Source organism: Eubalaena glacialis, chromosome 4 (assembly GCF_028564815.1).
Source record: "Eubalaena glacialis isolate mEubGla1 chromosome 4, mEubGla1.1.hap2.+ XY, whole genome shotgun sequence".
Taxonomy (NCBI): domain Eukaryota; kingdom Metazoa; phylum Chordata; class Mammalia; order Artiodactyla; family Balaenidae; genus Eubalaena; species Eubalaena glacialis.
The window spans coordinates 153,878,590-153,894,507 of record NC_083719.1 but is presented as its reverse complement, the minus strand read 5'-3'; the positions used below and the strand labels follow the sequence as shown (position 1 = coordinate 153,894,507).

Below are 15,918 nucleotides of genomic sequence, written 5' to 3'. Positions count from 1 at the left end.
TCAAAAACTATTTTACCAATAGCTTACTAAAATGAAATATATTAAAATTTCCTACAATAAGTGCAGAAATAAAAAGACTTATAGACACCTAAATGGCCACCAACTTATCTACTATGGAAGCGAACTAGAGGAACAGCAAAATAATATCTGTATGTGTGGATGCTCCTTCTGTAGATAATTGGACCCAAACAGAAATAAAATTCACAGTTCAGTAAGATCCCTAACCCTGACCTTTTCGTTTTTCTTTTTTTTCTCCTTTTTTTCATACATTCATACAGTATCATGTAAGCTGTGCAAAACTTTACTTAGACTGGCAGTATGCCATATCAGTTGCATTTGTCTTTGGTACAAAAAATAAAACAATCGCAATAATGTGCAAGTATTTGTCTTCTTCCGGTCAAGTACCGAAATATGAGTTTTCTAGAGCCATCTTTTTTTTGTTTGTTTTTTTGTTTTGTTTTTTATACAATACACAGACTCTGTGGCATATATCTACATTTCAACATAGTCCTATATACATTCAAAAAATTTGAAAAAGAGTTGGAACAAAAAAACATTTAAACCCCATAATTTTTCCATCTATATATCTTGTTTTTCCTCATTAGGGTTTTCATCATACAAAATATTACCAGTTTTATAGTTTCCCCAAAATACAAGGCACAAAGAATATGCTTTTTTTTCTTACTTGCACAGACATTATATATATATATTTATATATATATTTATATATACCATATTGAGCTCGGAAAATGAACATCTAATATGGCACATGGGCATGAGTGCTGGGTTGTGCCATGTACAAGTGAGATTAATGGTTGTGGAAAATTAGAACAAAAAGCAATAATTCTAAAAACAATCTAAACTGACTGTTTAAAAAAATGCTTCCTCAATTTTTTTGTGTGGCTCAGAGCATAAACCTGCCACAATATTTGGCATTTACTATTATCTTCACTCTTTCAAAATGTTTTGATTTAACAGATTTTGCAATCTGTATCTAAACATCTACTTAAATGTATGAGTTTCAATTCTGATGCCAGTAGCAGTTTTAACCAACGGTTTATGCTCTGAAAATGTAATAATCAAGTATTTTGGATCATGCTTCACTTATGCTACTTAGTTCTTAAAACAATGTAACCTATGTAAATGTTTACATAATGCTAAACTGACATGCAAAACAGAATGAAAATTTACAATGAATAACGTGACAAACACAGACATTTCTGACCAGTGGTCCAATGAGGCTGATTACACTTTTGATGTTGGTATCCTTAGTCCTACAAGGCCTCCAGTGGGATTGCCTTCCGCAGTCTTCTCTAACACTTGGTTAACAAATTCTGAGGTTTGCCCAGCAACTGGGAGACCTGAAGAAAATAATAATAAGCACACTTAGACACATATGAAGGTGAGAAGTAGGAAAATCTGAGGGTCAGGGGTGACTCTCAGCTAGACACTGGTCCCAGATGAGTGTTCTGCCGTTTGCTACTGCAGCCCAGAAAATAATTCTACCCACCATAATTAGAGCCTACAAGATTAGAAGGATCAAACCACCAGTCTCTTCCAACTGCTCCAACCTCACTACATCTCATGGATGGGCTTCACCCACATGACTGAAAATATATACCTGAAGGATGTTTTCATTCATTTTTATAATGACTGTATCAATTTTACGTTCCTTTTTCTTCATTTTAAAGAAAAGTGGATAAATAAGCAAACTTGGAAGAGAAGAAGGAAAGGTGGGAGACACTGCAGGTATGTTGATTTTTTCATCTTCCTCATCCTCTATAGCTGAGGTCAAAGATATTTGATATATTGATTTTACATAACAGAGGTGTACGTGTTTTAAATGTAATACAAAAATGAGCAATTAAAGGGGATGGAAGCAGAAAAATACTATGCAGTAATTGCTCGTAAGAAGTCAAAAGATACTGTAAAAAACAGAGAGCTGACACCACCTTAACCATGTGATCAAAATCAGCCTGACCAATAATGGGACAAACTGATACTGTTTCTTGACTGACATAATGAGAAGGATATATAACCTACAATGTATTCTTGCCAAGAAAATTTAACTGTATCTAATCACAGTTCAGTAAGATCCCTAACATATGAATTCAAATGTTGGGACATTTACCTGGATTTTTTATGGAAGAAAAAAAGCCTGGGAGACTGATCTAGATTAAAGGAGACAAAAAAAAAAAAAAAAAAGACACAACTAAATGCAACTCATGATCCTTAATTGGATCAAAAACAAACAAAAAGGTTATAAAGGACATTACTGAGACAACTGGGGAAATTTAAATATGGACTCCATATAGATGTCATATCAATGGAAGTTATACCAGTATTGTGTCTAAGTAAGAAAGTGTCCTTGTTCTTGAGAAATACATGCTAAAGTAGTAGTTATGGATGAAGAATCATAAGTTTATAAGTTACCTTCAAATATTTAGGGAAAAAATGTACATAGAGGCAGAAATAAAGCAAATGCAGCAAAATATTAACAGCTGGTGAATCTAGCGGAATGACATGGAGGTGTTCACTGGACTATTTCTTTCTACTTTTCTTGTAGGATTGATATCTTAAATGAAAAGTTGAGAAAAAAATTAAGTATACATGTTATTAGCTAAAAAGTGAACCTGCAAGACAAAAATGTAGAGCTTGAAAATAATCAGAGGACACATACAAAATGAAACTATAATAATAATGGACCATACAGTGAATGACATAAAAGGCAAGAAAGCCATATGAACAAATCCTAACAGCTCTTTTGATAACAGAAATAAAACCAAACATACATCAATAAATAAAAATGAGCTGGGACTTCCCTGGTGACACAGTGGTTAAGAAGCCACCTGCCGGGCTTCCCTGGTGGTGCAGTGGTTGAGAATCCGCCTGCCAATGCAGGGGACATGGGTTCGAGCCCTGGTCCGGGAAGATCCCACATGCTGCATAGCAACTAAGTTCGTGCGCCACAACTACTGAGCCTGCGCTCTAGAGCCCGCAAGCCACACCTACCAAGCCCGCGAGCCACAACTACTGAAGCCCACGGGCCCTAGAGCCCGTGCACCACAGCTACTGAGCCTGAGCTCTAGAGCCTGCGAGCCACAACTACTGAGCCTGTGCACCACAACTACTGAAGCCCGTGAGCCTAGAGCCCATGCTCCGCAGCAAGAGAAGCCACCGCAAATGGAGAAAGCCCGCACACAGCAATGAAGACCCAAAGCAGCCAAAAAAAAGATAAAATAAAAATGAGCTAAACTCATCCATTAAAGAAAAACTCCTAGACTAATAAAGAAAATCAAACTACAAGTTACATATAAAAATCTAGGAGTGAATTTTATGGTATGCAAATCAACTAATTAAGATCTTTTAAAAAGAGATGTATCTCATATAAAGTAATTCAGAAAGACTGAAAATAAAAGGGAAGGCTACCAAGCAAAGATAAATAATAAGAAAGCTACATTCATGAACTGTAAGATCAGACAAGATTGAATTCAGGGAAACAGCTGTAAACAAGACAAAAGATGTGTACTTCTTGATGATAAAGACTATAATCCACAATGAAGGGGATGTAACGTACAGCATGGTGACTGTAGTTAATAATACTGTACTGCATATTTGAAAGTAGGTAGGAGAGAGGATCTTAAAAGGTCTCATCACAAGAAAAAAATATTTTGTAACTATGTATATTGACGGATGCTAACTGGACTTATTGTGGTGATCATTTTGCAATATATAGCAGTATCAAATCAGTACATTATACACCTAAAACTAATATAATGTTATGTCAATCACAGCTCAAAAAAAATTAGAAACAAAATGAAAAAATTAACTCCTGAAATTAAAACAAATCTAAAAGGAATATAAGAGCCGCAAATAAACACAACAGATAACGCATTTAAGAGAAACAGCAGTGACAAGGGAAAGAATTTTAAAATAAGAAAGAAATTAAGAGATTTTTTTTTTTTAATTTGAGAAAAAGTGAATATACTTCAGAAAATACTGAAGATAGGCAAAGAAGATCCAACCCACAAATAGTAAGAGTCCCCATAGAAGAAAACCAAAGCAAGGGAACAAATCAAATATTAAAAACATATGGACTTCCCTGGTGGCACAGTGGTTAAGAATCTGCCTGCCAATGCAGGGGACACGGGTTCGAGCCCTGGTCCGGGAAGATCCCACATGCCGCAGAGCAACTAAGCCCGTGCGCCACAACTACTGAGCCTGCACTCCAGAGCCCGCGAGCCACAACTCCTGAAGCCCAGGTGCCTAGAGCCTGTGCTCTGCAACAAGAGAAGCCACCGCGATGAGAAGCCCGTGCACCGCAACAAAGAGTAGCCCCCGCTCACTGCAACTAGAGAAAGCCTGCGCACAGCAGCAAAGACCCAACACAGCCAAAAATAAATCAATTAAAGAAATTTTAAAAATAAATAAATAAATAAAAATAAAATAAAAAGATCTGAAGCTACTTACTGAAAGAGCACAGAGTGTATATGAGAATATAAACCTAAAATGGCCAACTCCAAGACATGGTCTAGTAAAATTACTAGGATTTAAAGAAAAAGAAAAAAATCCTGTTGACATCTGGGCAAAAATAGCAAACGGCATAAGGGAAAAAAATTAGGCAATTATTAGCTTTTCAACAGCAACACTTTATGTCAGAATAAAAATGGAGAAACATATTTAAAATACTCAAGGCAGGAAAATGTGAGTCAAGGATTGTATCTGGTAAAACTGACAATCAGGTACAAGGGGAAAACACAAACTTACCAATATATAAGACCTTTAAGTTAAAAAATAAAAAGGCAGGAAGAATTTTTTCTTATAACATTAAATTCCTCTCTCTACCTAACAAAGGAAGACAATGTAGAAATAAAATTCTTTTAAGGAAAAAAATTCAAATGTTTACAATGTAATATGGTAACATCAACAACTAATACTTACTAAGTATTGAGCATTTGTGTTCAGCACTATGCTAAGTGCTTTACACGCACTCTTTCCATTTAATCCACACAACTGTCCACATTTTATATTATAGATGAATAAAATTAGGTTGAGGGAAGTGAAGTTACTTCCCTAGGGTCCTCAGGTAGTAAGTGGCAGGGCCAGGACTTGAATCTAGAACTGATTTCAAATATTCTGATTTTAACCATTATGCTAAATGAGCTTTTGTTTTTTGAAAACATATCTTAATTTCTGCACATGACCAGTGGGTATTGCTAGAGCCACAGAGAAAGCACTAGCATTTTGTATGTAAAAAGATAGGAAACAAGGCATGCAGAACCTAAAGTACCTTAAGATAAAGAAAATGTTTTAAGAATGAAGATAAATGCTCAAAAGAATCAAATGTTACACAGAATGTCAAGAAAAATAAATTCTCAAGTAAGTCTACTGGATGAGGCAATTAGTGGGCCACTTGGGAACTATACAGTTCAAAAACTATCTAGAGATGAGTGTCAGATGACAGGGCCAAGTGATGATACATGGGTATAGCGCAAGCACTTGCAACTAGGAGAACTTACTTCTAGCTCCTAGTCCTGCCACTCGCTGGCTGTAGGACTTGTGGCAAGTTACTTAATACCTTGTTGGGCTTCCAATTCCTCATCTGTAAAACCAGGATAATAATACCTCCTTCACAGAACTGTGGAAGTAAATCACTAAACAACCTGAGTAGACAGATCCTGGATCATAGTAAGTACTATATAAATGCTAGCTGTTTATCCCTTCCTAGACTAAGGAATTCTTTTTTCTCATCTCTTAATCTCTCTTTTAGATCTTCTCCTTTGGCCTTTAAACATGAAAGTTGTCAAATTTCATGAAATTGTTGGGTTAAAATCTATATGCATTGCTAATTCTACTAATGATTCCAAATTGCCCTACAGAAACACTAGTATATTTTACATTCAGTATGAACACAACGCTGACAAGAGAAATTAATAAGTCATTTCAAAAACCATAAGAAACTTACTAAGTGCATGGAAGCATTAAATGTGTATTTATTTTCAATTAAAGAAAATGCAATGATTTGGGTAGCAGATTTGGTATACAGGAGCATTTCTGTATAAGTAGAAATAAAATATTCTTGCTCACTCTACTGCATCTAAGCATCTTGATTTCTTCATAGCAGTTACCACAATGTTATTATTATTATTTTTGGTTTTCTATTCTTTGCTTTCCATTTTTAGACTACAAGCATCTAAGAAGAGTAGTAACCAAGTCTCTACTTAACCCCTGTATCCCCCAACACCTGGCAACATAGTAGGCATTGAAAAAATTTTGTGGAATGAATGAATTTATAATAAGTGTAAGTCAGAAAAACTGTCTTAACAAATTCTAAGATATTTACAATTAAAAAATTTTTTTAAATTATAGTGTTTGGCACTCTAAAATTCAGGTAAATAACTAATTAATGATTGAAAAGTAAGCTCTAATTCTTTTAAGTGACCTGATTCAATATACAGTCAGCATCCTGGGGAAAAATGAACTGGAAGAAAATTCTCAGGTAAGTGAAATTTACTACTCTACGCAACGACTATGTAAGAACCAGTTTTTAAGAGACAGTCCTAGAATAAAAACTGTTAAACAAAGAACATATAATATAGCTGAAACAATTTTATGATGCTTCAGGGTTTTCACGGCTTGTGTTATGCTGTAATGCCCTTGGGATGCTACTGATCATAGGGTGATTTGCTCCTATGGCAGCCAAGCTCCTGGGGCCTCTAGGGTTTGCATGTCTTTGTCTACATTAGCTACCTCTACCCTCCCTGTCAGGTATCACTCTGCCTGACTTCTGGATGCCCGCCTCTCTCTTCCTCCCCATGTGGTATAATCTGTTCAGGGATGGAAAACCAGATAATCAAGTCTGTTAGAATCCTGTGAAAGAGTAAAACAAATAGGTAAGAACCTCTATTGAAGTATATACTGCAGGCTTGACAAGGTCAGGGATCTTTATTTTCCCCACAGAAGGTTAAAGTTGCTAGAAGTTTATCTTTCCTAAGTGTTAAAATAGTTCAGTGATGAAGTCTAAATAATAAATTGTGGGGCAGCGCAACGCTCACTTGCCCACTTGTAAGCCTAGTAAGCGTCCTAATAAATCATTTCTTGTCTATCAGTCAATCAATCAATCAATCGTGGTAACCAGCAGAACATGTTTATGAATGCTAACTCTCAAAAGACAAATCTTCTCATAAAGGGAGGTAACTACAATGAGAGCACTTGAGTTTTTCCTTAAAAGAATTTTGAATATTCCCTTGAATCATATACCTTACATTGTACGTTATTATTTGTTATTAGTTTATCCAGTATTCTTCTTACCAAGAGTATCTTTAATGAGGATTTCAAGCTTCTGTCCCATGTTGGGTCCTCTCTCCTCTCTTGGATTCTGTACTCGGTTTACAATCTCTTGCTTGATGGAGTTGATTACAAACAATAAATTATCTGTAAGATAGAACAGGACAGTTGGAGCATGTCATTAACATGGAAGAATTTACTTTTAATTATGTAATAACAGATACTCAATTAAAAGTGAAGAACAGGGCTTCCCTGGTGGCGCAGTGGTTAAGAATCTGCCTGCCAATGCAGGGGACATGGGTTCGAGCCCTGGTCTGGGAAGATCCCACATGCTGCGGAGCAGCTGAGCTCATGAGCCACAATTACTGAGCCTGCGCGTCTGGAGCCTGTGCTCTGCAACAAAAGAGGCCGCGATAGTGAGAGGCCCGCGCACCGCGATGAAGAGTGGCCCCCACTTGCCACAACTAGAGAAAGCCCTTGCACAGAAACGAAGACCCAACACAGCCATAAATAAATAAATTAAAAAAAAAAAAAAGACTTACTGCCTGTTAAAAAAAATAAATAAATAAAAATTGTTGATGATTTAAAAAAAAAAAAAAAATGAAGAACATATAAGAAAACATTAAGCAGTGATGGTTGTAAGCTTTCTTATCCAAAGAGACTAATAATCAAATGATGTGCCACTTTTGATAACAGATTGTAGACATGTATCAGTGTCCACTATCTTGTAAGCAATTTGCCCTTCTTGTCTTCACAGCTATGACAGTGCCTGGTATATTGACTCATAGGGTCTTAGTAAATGTTTATTAAATAAATCGAACAAAGCCCTTCAAAGACAAAGCTTTAAAAACAAATTTCCCGGGCTTCCCCAGTGGCGCAGTGGTTAAGAATCCTCCTGCCAATGCAGGGGACACGGGTTCGAGCCCTGGTCCGGGAAGATCCCACATGCCGCGGAGCAACTAAGCCCATGCGCCGCAACTACTGAGCCTGTGCTCTAGAGCCCGCGTGCCTAGAGCCCGCGCTCCGCAACAAGAGAAGCCACTAGAGCCCGTGCTCCGCAACAAGAGAAGCCACCACAATGAGAAGCCTGCGCACCGCAAACGAAGTGTAGCCCCCCTCACCGCAACTAGAGAAAGCCCGTGCACAGCAACAAAGACCCAACGCAGCCAAAAATAAAATAAATAAAATAAATAAATTAAAACAACAACAACAACAAATTTCCCCACCTTAAGAAGCTTTAAAAAAAAAAAGAGCAAAGTTAACCAAAAGTAAATAAGGAGGGAAATAATAAAGAGCAGAAATCAATAAAACAGAACACAAACACACAACAGAGAAAGTTAACAAAGCCAAAAGCTGGTTCTTTGAAAATATCAACAAAATTGATACCCACTCCCACCCTCATCCCCATCCCCAGCTAGACTGCTTGATCACCTCTACCTAGAATGAAAAAGGGGTTATCACTTCAGAATACAGCCATTAAAAGGATAATAAGAAAATGCTATGCTAACAAATTCAAAAACTTGGATGAAATGGACAAATTTATTGAAAATACCACTTAACAAGAAGAAATGGAAAATCTGAACAGCTTATTTCTAATAAAGGAATTGAATTTATCAAAAAGTATTCCCCAAAGAAAACACAGAGGGCTTTAATGGAAAATTCTATGAAATGCACAATGAAGAAATAAAATTAATTTCATCAAACTTTCAAAAAAAAGGAAGAAAGATCATGGCTGAATTCATTCTCTAAGGCTAGTATCCTCAAATACCAAAACCTGACAAAGACATTACAAAAAAAGAAAATCACAGACTAATATCCCTCTTGAATATAGATATAAAAATCCTTGACAAAATATTAACAACAGAATCCAACTTAAAATATCAGAATAGAATCTTAAAAAATATTTTCAATAGACTCTAATATAGAAAGGAAAATACATCATAACCAAATAGAGTTTATTCCAAGAATGCAAGGTTGGTTTAATAAAAAATTAGTTAATATAATTCACCATATTAACAGGGGAATATGTGATACATTACCAGAATAAAGGAGAACAATGTGATTGTTCCAATAAATGCAAAAAAAAAAAAAAAAAAGGAAAGAAAATGACAGTATTCAATATCTATTCATGATAAATGAAACTAGGAAAAGAAGGAAACTTACTCAAAATAATAGAGAGCATCTCATCTACAAAAAAGCCTACAGCTAATATCAACTTAAAGGTCAAAGTTTCCCCTGCAAACAAGGCAGTCACCACTTCTATTCAAATGTCTTAGACATTGCAACAAGGCAAGAAAAAGAGTTAAAAGGCATAAAGATCAGAAGGGAATAAATAAAGCCATTTCTATTTGCAGATGATGACTGCTTAAATAGAAAATTCCAGGGCATCTACTGGAATATCTACTACTGGAACTAATAAATTTAGCAAGAAAATAAGGTATAAGAGTAATACACAAAAATTCATTTTATATACTACCAAGAAAGAATTTGAAATTTCAAAAATGAGTCCATTTACAACAGCACCAAAAAATATAAAATACTTAGAAATAAATCTAACAAAAGATGTTCAAGCACTCTACACTGAAAACTATAAAACAAGTCAGAGAGATATTAAAGAAGACCTAACTAGATGGAAAGAGAAACCAAGTTCATGGATAGGAAGCCTCCATTTTGTTAAGATGATAATTCTCTCCAAATTGATCTACAGATTCAAAGCAATTCCAATCAGAATTTCAAGAAACTTTTTTTGTAAAAAGTGATAAACTGATCCCAAAATTTATATGGTCATGCAAAGGACCTAGAATAGCCAAAACAACTTTGAAAGAACAAAATTAGAAGACTAACAAGGACTAACACTGCCTGACTTTCACAGTCTACTATACAACTACAGTAAGACACTGCATATTCACATAAAGATAGACAAATATATCAATGGAACAGAATACAGAGTCCAGAAGTAGACCCATACATATAGGATCAACTGATCTGATAAAGGTGCAAAAACAATTCAATGGGGAAAGGAAAGTTCTTTCAATGACTGGTGCTTGATCAACTGGATATTCATATGGGGAAAAAAATTCAACTCTTAGCCTACACCATACATAAAAATTAACCTGAAAAAGATCTCATAAACTTAACTGTAAAACCTAAAACTATATAAATCCTAGGAGAAAATATACAAGAAAATACAATTTTTGGAGTTGGCAAAGTTTCTAATTAGAACACACAAAAATGTAAAATATAAAAGGAAAGACTGACAAATTGGACTTCAACAAAATTGAAAATTTTTGCACTTTGGAAGATGTCAGTGAGAAAACAAAAAGGAAATCCAAAGACTAGTATAAAATATTTTCAATACATATATCAGACAAAGAGCCTGTATCTAGAATAAAGAACTTTTAGAAGACAAAATTTTTAAATGGCAAAATATTTTAATAGACACTTCACATATACACACAAAGTGTATGAATAGCCAGTAAGTACAGTAAAGATGTTCAACATCATTAATCAAAGAAATACAAATTAAGACCACAATGAGATACTGCCACATACCACCCATTAGGTTGGTTAAAAGTAAGAAGATTGACCTTGCCAAGCGTTGGCAAGGATATGGACCAACTAGAACCCTCATACACTGTTTTTGAGAATGTAAAATGGTACAGCTACTTGGAAAACAGTTTGGCGGTTTCCTATACAGTTACTCGTAGGTATTTAACCAAGAGAGATTAAAATATATGTCCACCCAAACACCTGTACAGAAATATTCACAGCAGCTCTGTTACAGCAAAAGCAAACAACCCAAGTATCCATCAATAGGTGAATGGATAAAGAAACTGCAATATATCTAACACAATGGAATACTACTCAGCAATGAAAAGGATTTAACTATTGATATAGATGACATGGAGAAATTTTAAAATAATTATTCAGAGTGAAAGTAGCCAGGCAAAAAAAGAGAATGTATGGTAGGATTCCATTAATATAAAATTTTGAAAATGTAAACTAATCTACAGTGACAGAAAGCAGATCGGGGCTACTAAGGGATAGGAATGGAGGGAGGGTTAGCTTACAAAGGGGCACTATGAAACTTTTGGAGGTGATCAAAGTGTTCATTATCTTGATTGGTTTCACATGAATATACATATGTCCAAACTAACCAAATAATACTCTTTAAATATGTAGAGTTATTGTACTTCAATTATACCTCAATAAAGTTGCAGGGGGGAACACATCTCCAATTTCAACACACGGGATTCCTATGGTCTGAAATAAATCTCTACTACTCCAGACACTGCTTTGAAATCAGTGATGTGTTATTCCTAACCTTGTAACACTTAGAAGAGACCAATCTAGACTAATATTGAAGAGGGAAGTCAGAAATAACTGGGGGTGGGGGGGTGGGGAGGCAGTTTAAAACTACATGCAGGGACAATATATATAAAACGTGTCACTAAACAAGGAAAGCACAGCTGACTCCCTAAATCACATGAAACAAGAAATTTATGCTTCTTCTCAAATAACTGAGAGAGAACACCATTTACTCAAATATAAGTAAGGACATTTACATGCAGGCTGGACTTATGAGAAGCAATGAGGGTTCCCCATCTTCAACAGGTAAAGTAAATCAGGTCACTTTTAAAAAGAAAGAAAAAAAAAAAACCCACTGTAAAATCAAAACTGAAACAGAGCAGAACAGCTCTTCTCAACCTGGGCAGTGTCCATGTCAGGCCACTGTGGGGAGGGAGGGCAGAGGTGAAGGGTTCTAACAACATCAAAAACTTCTGGGTGAGGAAGCGGAGGCATCTGGCTCAGAAAGTGAGGCCAAACCTTAAATCTCTAACAGATCCCTCCTGTTTTGATTCCATGTTCATCCAAGAATCTTCCAGTTTTAATTTTCTCACGTAGCTTGCTTAGGTATAAAATATGTCAATCAGGATGAACATCCAATCCTCTTAGTAGCTTTACTTTTCATTCTGAGTCAAGAAATCTACATTTGACTCACGGAGCAGCTTCTTGCGAGCTTTGGTAGAAGGAATCAATAGGAGGAGGAGGTTCGGTAGGATAGGACGGGATGAGTAGGACAGTCCTGGGCCCTGAAGCTAGTCCTGGGAACGGTGCTAGCTGATGACAAATTTAAAAGGATAAGGACAACAGAGTACATTTTTCATAAAGCTAACTTTACTCTGAAATTATGCCTGTCTCAATTTTCTAATGCTAAAATATTCTTCCTTGTATGAAATGACAGCAATTGTAGATGATGTTCCTTTTAATGTCCTCATGTGGCAAAATATAAAGTTGGCAACACTATGGTTCCCAAGTCCCAAAATCTTTTTCTGATGTCACTGATTTGTAAATCACAAATTCTAGAAACCATTGGGTCAATAGATAGGTAACGGATAAAAGTGTTCCACAAAGCAGTAACAGAGTGACTCCCAGATATTTAGAGGAATCAAGGGCACCATTCCCTTGAGAGATGTATCAGAAACTCCAGGAAGAACTTTCAAACTACATGTGGCAAACTACACAGGAGCATCTCATTGCTTCTGAGATGTCTTCTAAACCAATAGTCGAAGCCGCTCTTCCCCAGACTGGAGAAGAGAAGCTAGTAAGACAGAAGTGGAAGAGAAATAAATGAAAGAGAAGATCCTTTTCCTCCATGCTAATTGAGAAGAAAATGCTACCTTTTAAAGACAGGCCTTCAAATGTAAAACAGATAGCTAGTGGGAAGCAGCCACATAGCACAGGGAGATCAGCTCGGTACTTTGTGACCACCTAGAGGAGTGGGATAGGGAGGGTGGGAGGGAGACGCAAGAGGGAGGAGGAGATATGGGGATGTGTGTATGTGTATAGCTGATTCACTTTGTTGTAAAGCAGAAACTGACACACCATTGTGAAGCAATTATACTCCAATAAAGATGTTAAAAAAATAAATAAATAAAAAATAAAGACAGGCCTTTTCCTACATGAAAATATCTAGAGGCTTTAAGCTAGCTTTGGAAACAAGAAACATTTAAGGCCATCAAAAACTCAATTTGAGATAGAACAACACATTCAGAAATACACATATTCCTGGCCCTTACCAATTCCCCAATTGTTCCATACCCCAGAATATATTTACATCACAGAAAGCATGTGTGCGTGCGCATGCATGTACATATATACAAATGCAAAAATACATGGCCACACAGATGTACATCATTATGGATAAATTTATTAACTGAACAACACACAGATATATGCCTACATGTGTCCAGAGAAAAAGAGACCAGAAGGCTCCCAGGAGCCCACCACATTTCCCTGCAGTGTGAGTCAGCTGGGTTCTAAAATGAAGTATGAATGTCCATGACATTGCAATCAAATATATACTCACAGAGCTCAAGGTCAAAATGCTTCAATAAGCAAGAACGAATAATAGGAAAATGGGTAGATCTCCATTCCAACAAACCAACTATTGTTTTACCTAATTCATCTACCTTGATTAGAATTCCTGTGTGGTCATTAATAAATAAAACCATCAGTTCCTTTCACAAGTTGTAAGCATCACAGTTGGAAATCCTCTTTCTGTCCTCACAAATGGAAACAAGATAACCAAGATAAAGGATTAAGAAAAAACTCCACAACATTTATTGAGCACTTATGTGCCAGACATCATGCTGGACTTAAGAAAACCTCTGGAAACAAATAATAATTGATCATTTAGCCACTGTTCCACTTTCAGATACAATTTAGCCCAAGAGCAACACAGTGAAGAGGACAATTTTAGAGGCAAAGGAACATATGAGCTCTTATGCTACCAGGCTTAAGGAAGAGTAACAGAGCAAGGGGGAAAGAAGGGGTGGTTCTTATTAAGAACATCTTCTTATTAAGAGATCTTCTTATTAAGAAGATCAAGGCAGAGCTTTCCAACCCGCTAGTTTGCTGTAGAAGCGTTCCAGGTGTATGAGATAATGATCTTCTCAGCCCAAAAGGGCCTCCTCCCATCAGAAGCCTACTCTGTTATACTCCAGGATGCCGTAGAGATGACAGTTTTCTGCATGTGCCATGATGTGAAAGATTGGGAAGCACTGATCTAAACCAACGGTTCCCAAATATGTACTAGGATGGTTGCATAAGAGTAATCTGGGGTAGGGGCTTCCCGGTGGCGCAGTGGTTAAGAATCCGCCTGCCAATGCAGGGGACACGGGTTTGAGCCCTGGTCTGGGAAGACCCCACATGCCACGGAGCAACTAAGCCCGTGCGCCACAACTACTGAGCCTGCGGGCTAGAGCCCGTGAACCACAACTACTGTGCCTGCATGCTACAGCTACTGAAGCCTGCGTACCTAGAGCCTGTGCTCCGCAACAAGAGAAGCCACCACAATGAGAAGCCCGCACACCGCAGCAAAGAGTGGACCCCGCTCGCCGCAACTAGAGAAAGCCCACGTGCAGCAACGAAGACCCAAAACGCAGCCAAAAATAAATAAATTTAAAAAAAAAAAAAGAGTAATCTGGGGTAATGTTAAAAATACGGATTCCTGGGTTCTACTTGCATAGATTACAGTTCAGAGTATCTGGGGAGAAGCCTAGAAATCTACAGTTTAACATGTACACACAAACGATTCTAATGAACAATCACATTTGTAAAACATGTTTCTAAACTATCCACTCAAAGGTTAAAATATACATTAGTTAATAAAATTGGCTAACCCAGCACACAACTGTAAAATGGAAGTCAGAGATTAACATGGTCACAAGAGGTGAGTTCTTTAGGATAGAGGTGAGATTTGGCTTGGTGAGCCACAGATAGACATACTAAGAGAAGGACGTCAATGAGTAAGAGTGAGTATATAGCTTACTGAATGGATGAACAAAAAAGAGGCTGGCCTAAAGCTGGGCAGAATACAGGGAAAGCAAATAACAAAACCAAAGAAAAAGAGAGTGGTCAGCAAGGTAAAAGGAAGTTAATCAAATTGTTAAAAGTGTTGGTTTACCGTATTCTGTGTTGAGGCCCCATAATTTCACTTTATTAGCTTCATACTGCGCTTTTTTCTTTAACCGACAAGCCCTGTGAAAGGAAGGAGCAATCAGCTCACTCTTTTTTTTACAGGGAACATTCAGAATATACTTCTTTTTGCTGCTGTCAGACATTTTCTAATAGCAACCAAAAATCACTGCCGACTGATATTTGTATCAAGGGCCTCAATCATCACCCCAAAACATACAATATCATCATTTATCCAAACTGATTTTTTGAAGTTTCAGCATAGATTCAAAAATAAAGCTATGGTTAGTATACCAAAATAAACAAACAAAAACGGACAATACCAAGTGGTGTAGAAGATGTGAAATAAGTGGAACCCTCGTATGTTGCTGGAGGGGATGTAAAACAGTACATACAACTACTTCGGAAAACAGTAAATATTGTTTTAATTTACTTCATTACTTTGGAAATAGCTACTTTGGCAGTTTCTTATACAGGTAAACACACACTCTTGGGAATTTACCCAAGAGAAATGCAAACTTATGTTCACATAAACAACTGCAGATGAATGTTTATGGTGACTTTATTCATAATTGCACAAAATTAGAAACCACTCAACTATCCCTCAACTGGTGAACAGATACACTGTAGTGTATCACTTCAAAGGACTAC

At 36.7% G+C, this 15,918-nt stretch overlaps 1 protein-coding gene across 1 annotated transcript in view; it reads right to left on the bottom strand.

Moving 5' to 3' along the window:
- Positions 1-570: 570 nt before the first annotated feature.
- The window catches only part of CREBRF (CREB3 regulatory factor), a 55,042-nt gene continuing 39,694 nt past the window's right edge, over positions 571-15,918 (bottom strand). The window contains exons 7-9 of the mRNA XM_061188477.1: positions 15,257-15,330; positions 7,312-7,434; positions 571-1,361 (exon numbers count right to left, since the gene is read on the bottom strand). Of these exons, the coding sequence (XP_061044460.1) occupies positions 1,246-1,361; positions 7,312-7,434; positions 15,257-15,330 (313 nt within the window). The 3' untranslated portion in view covers positions 571-1,245. The remainder of the gene's footprint in view (positions 1,362-7,311; positions 7,435-15,256; positions 15,331-15,918) is intronic.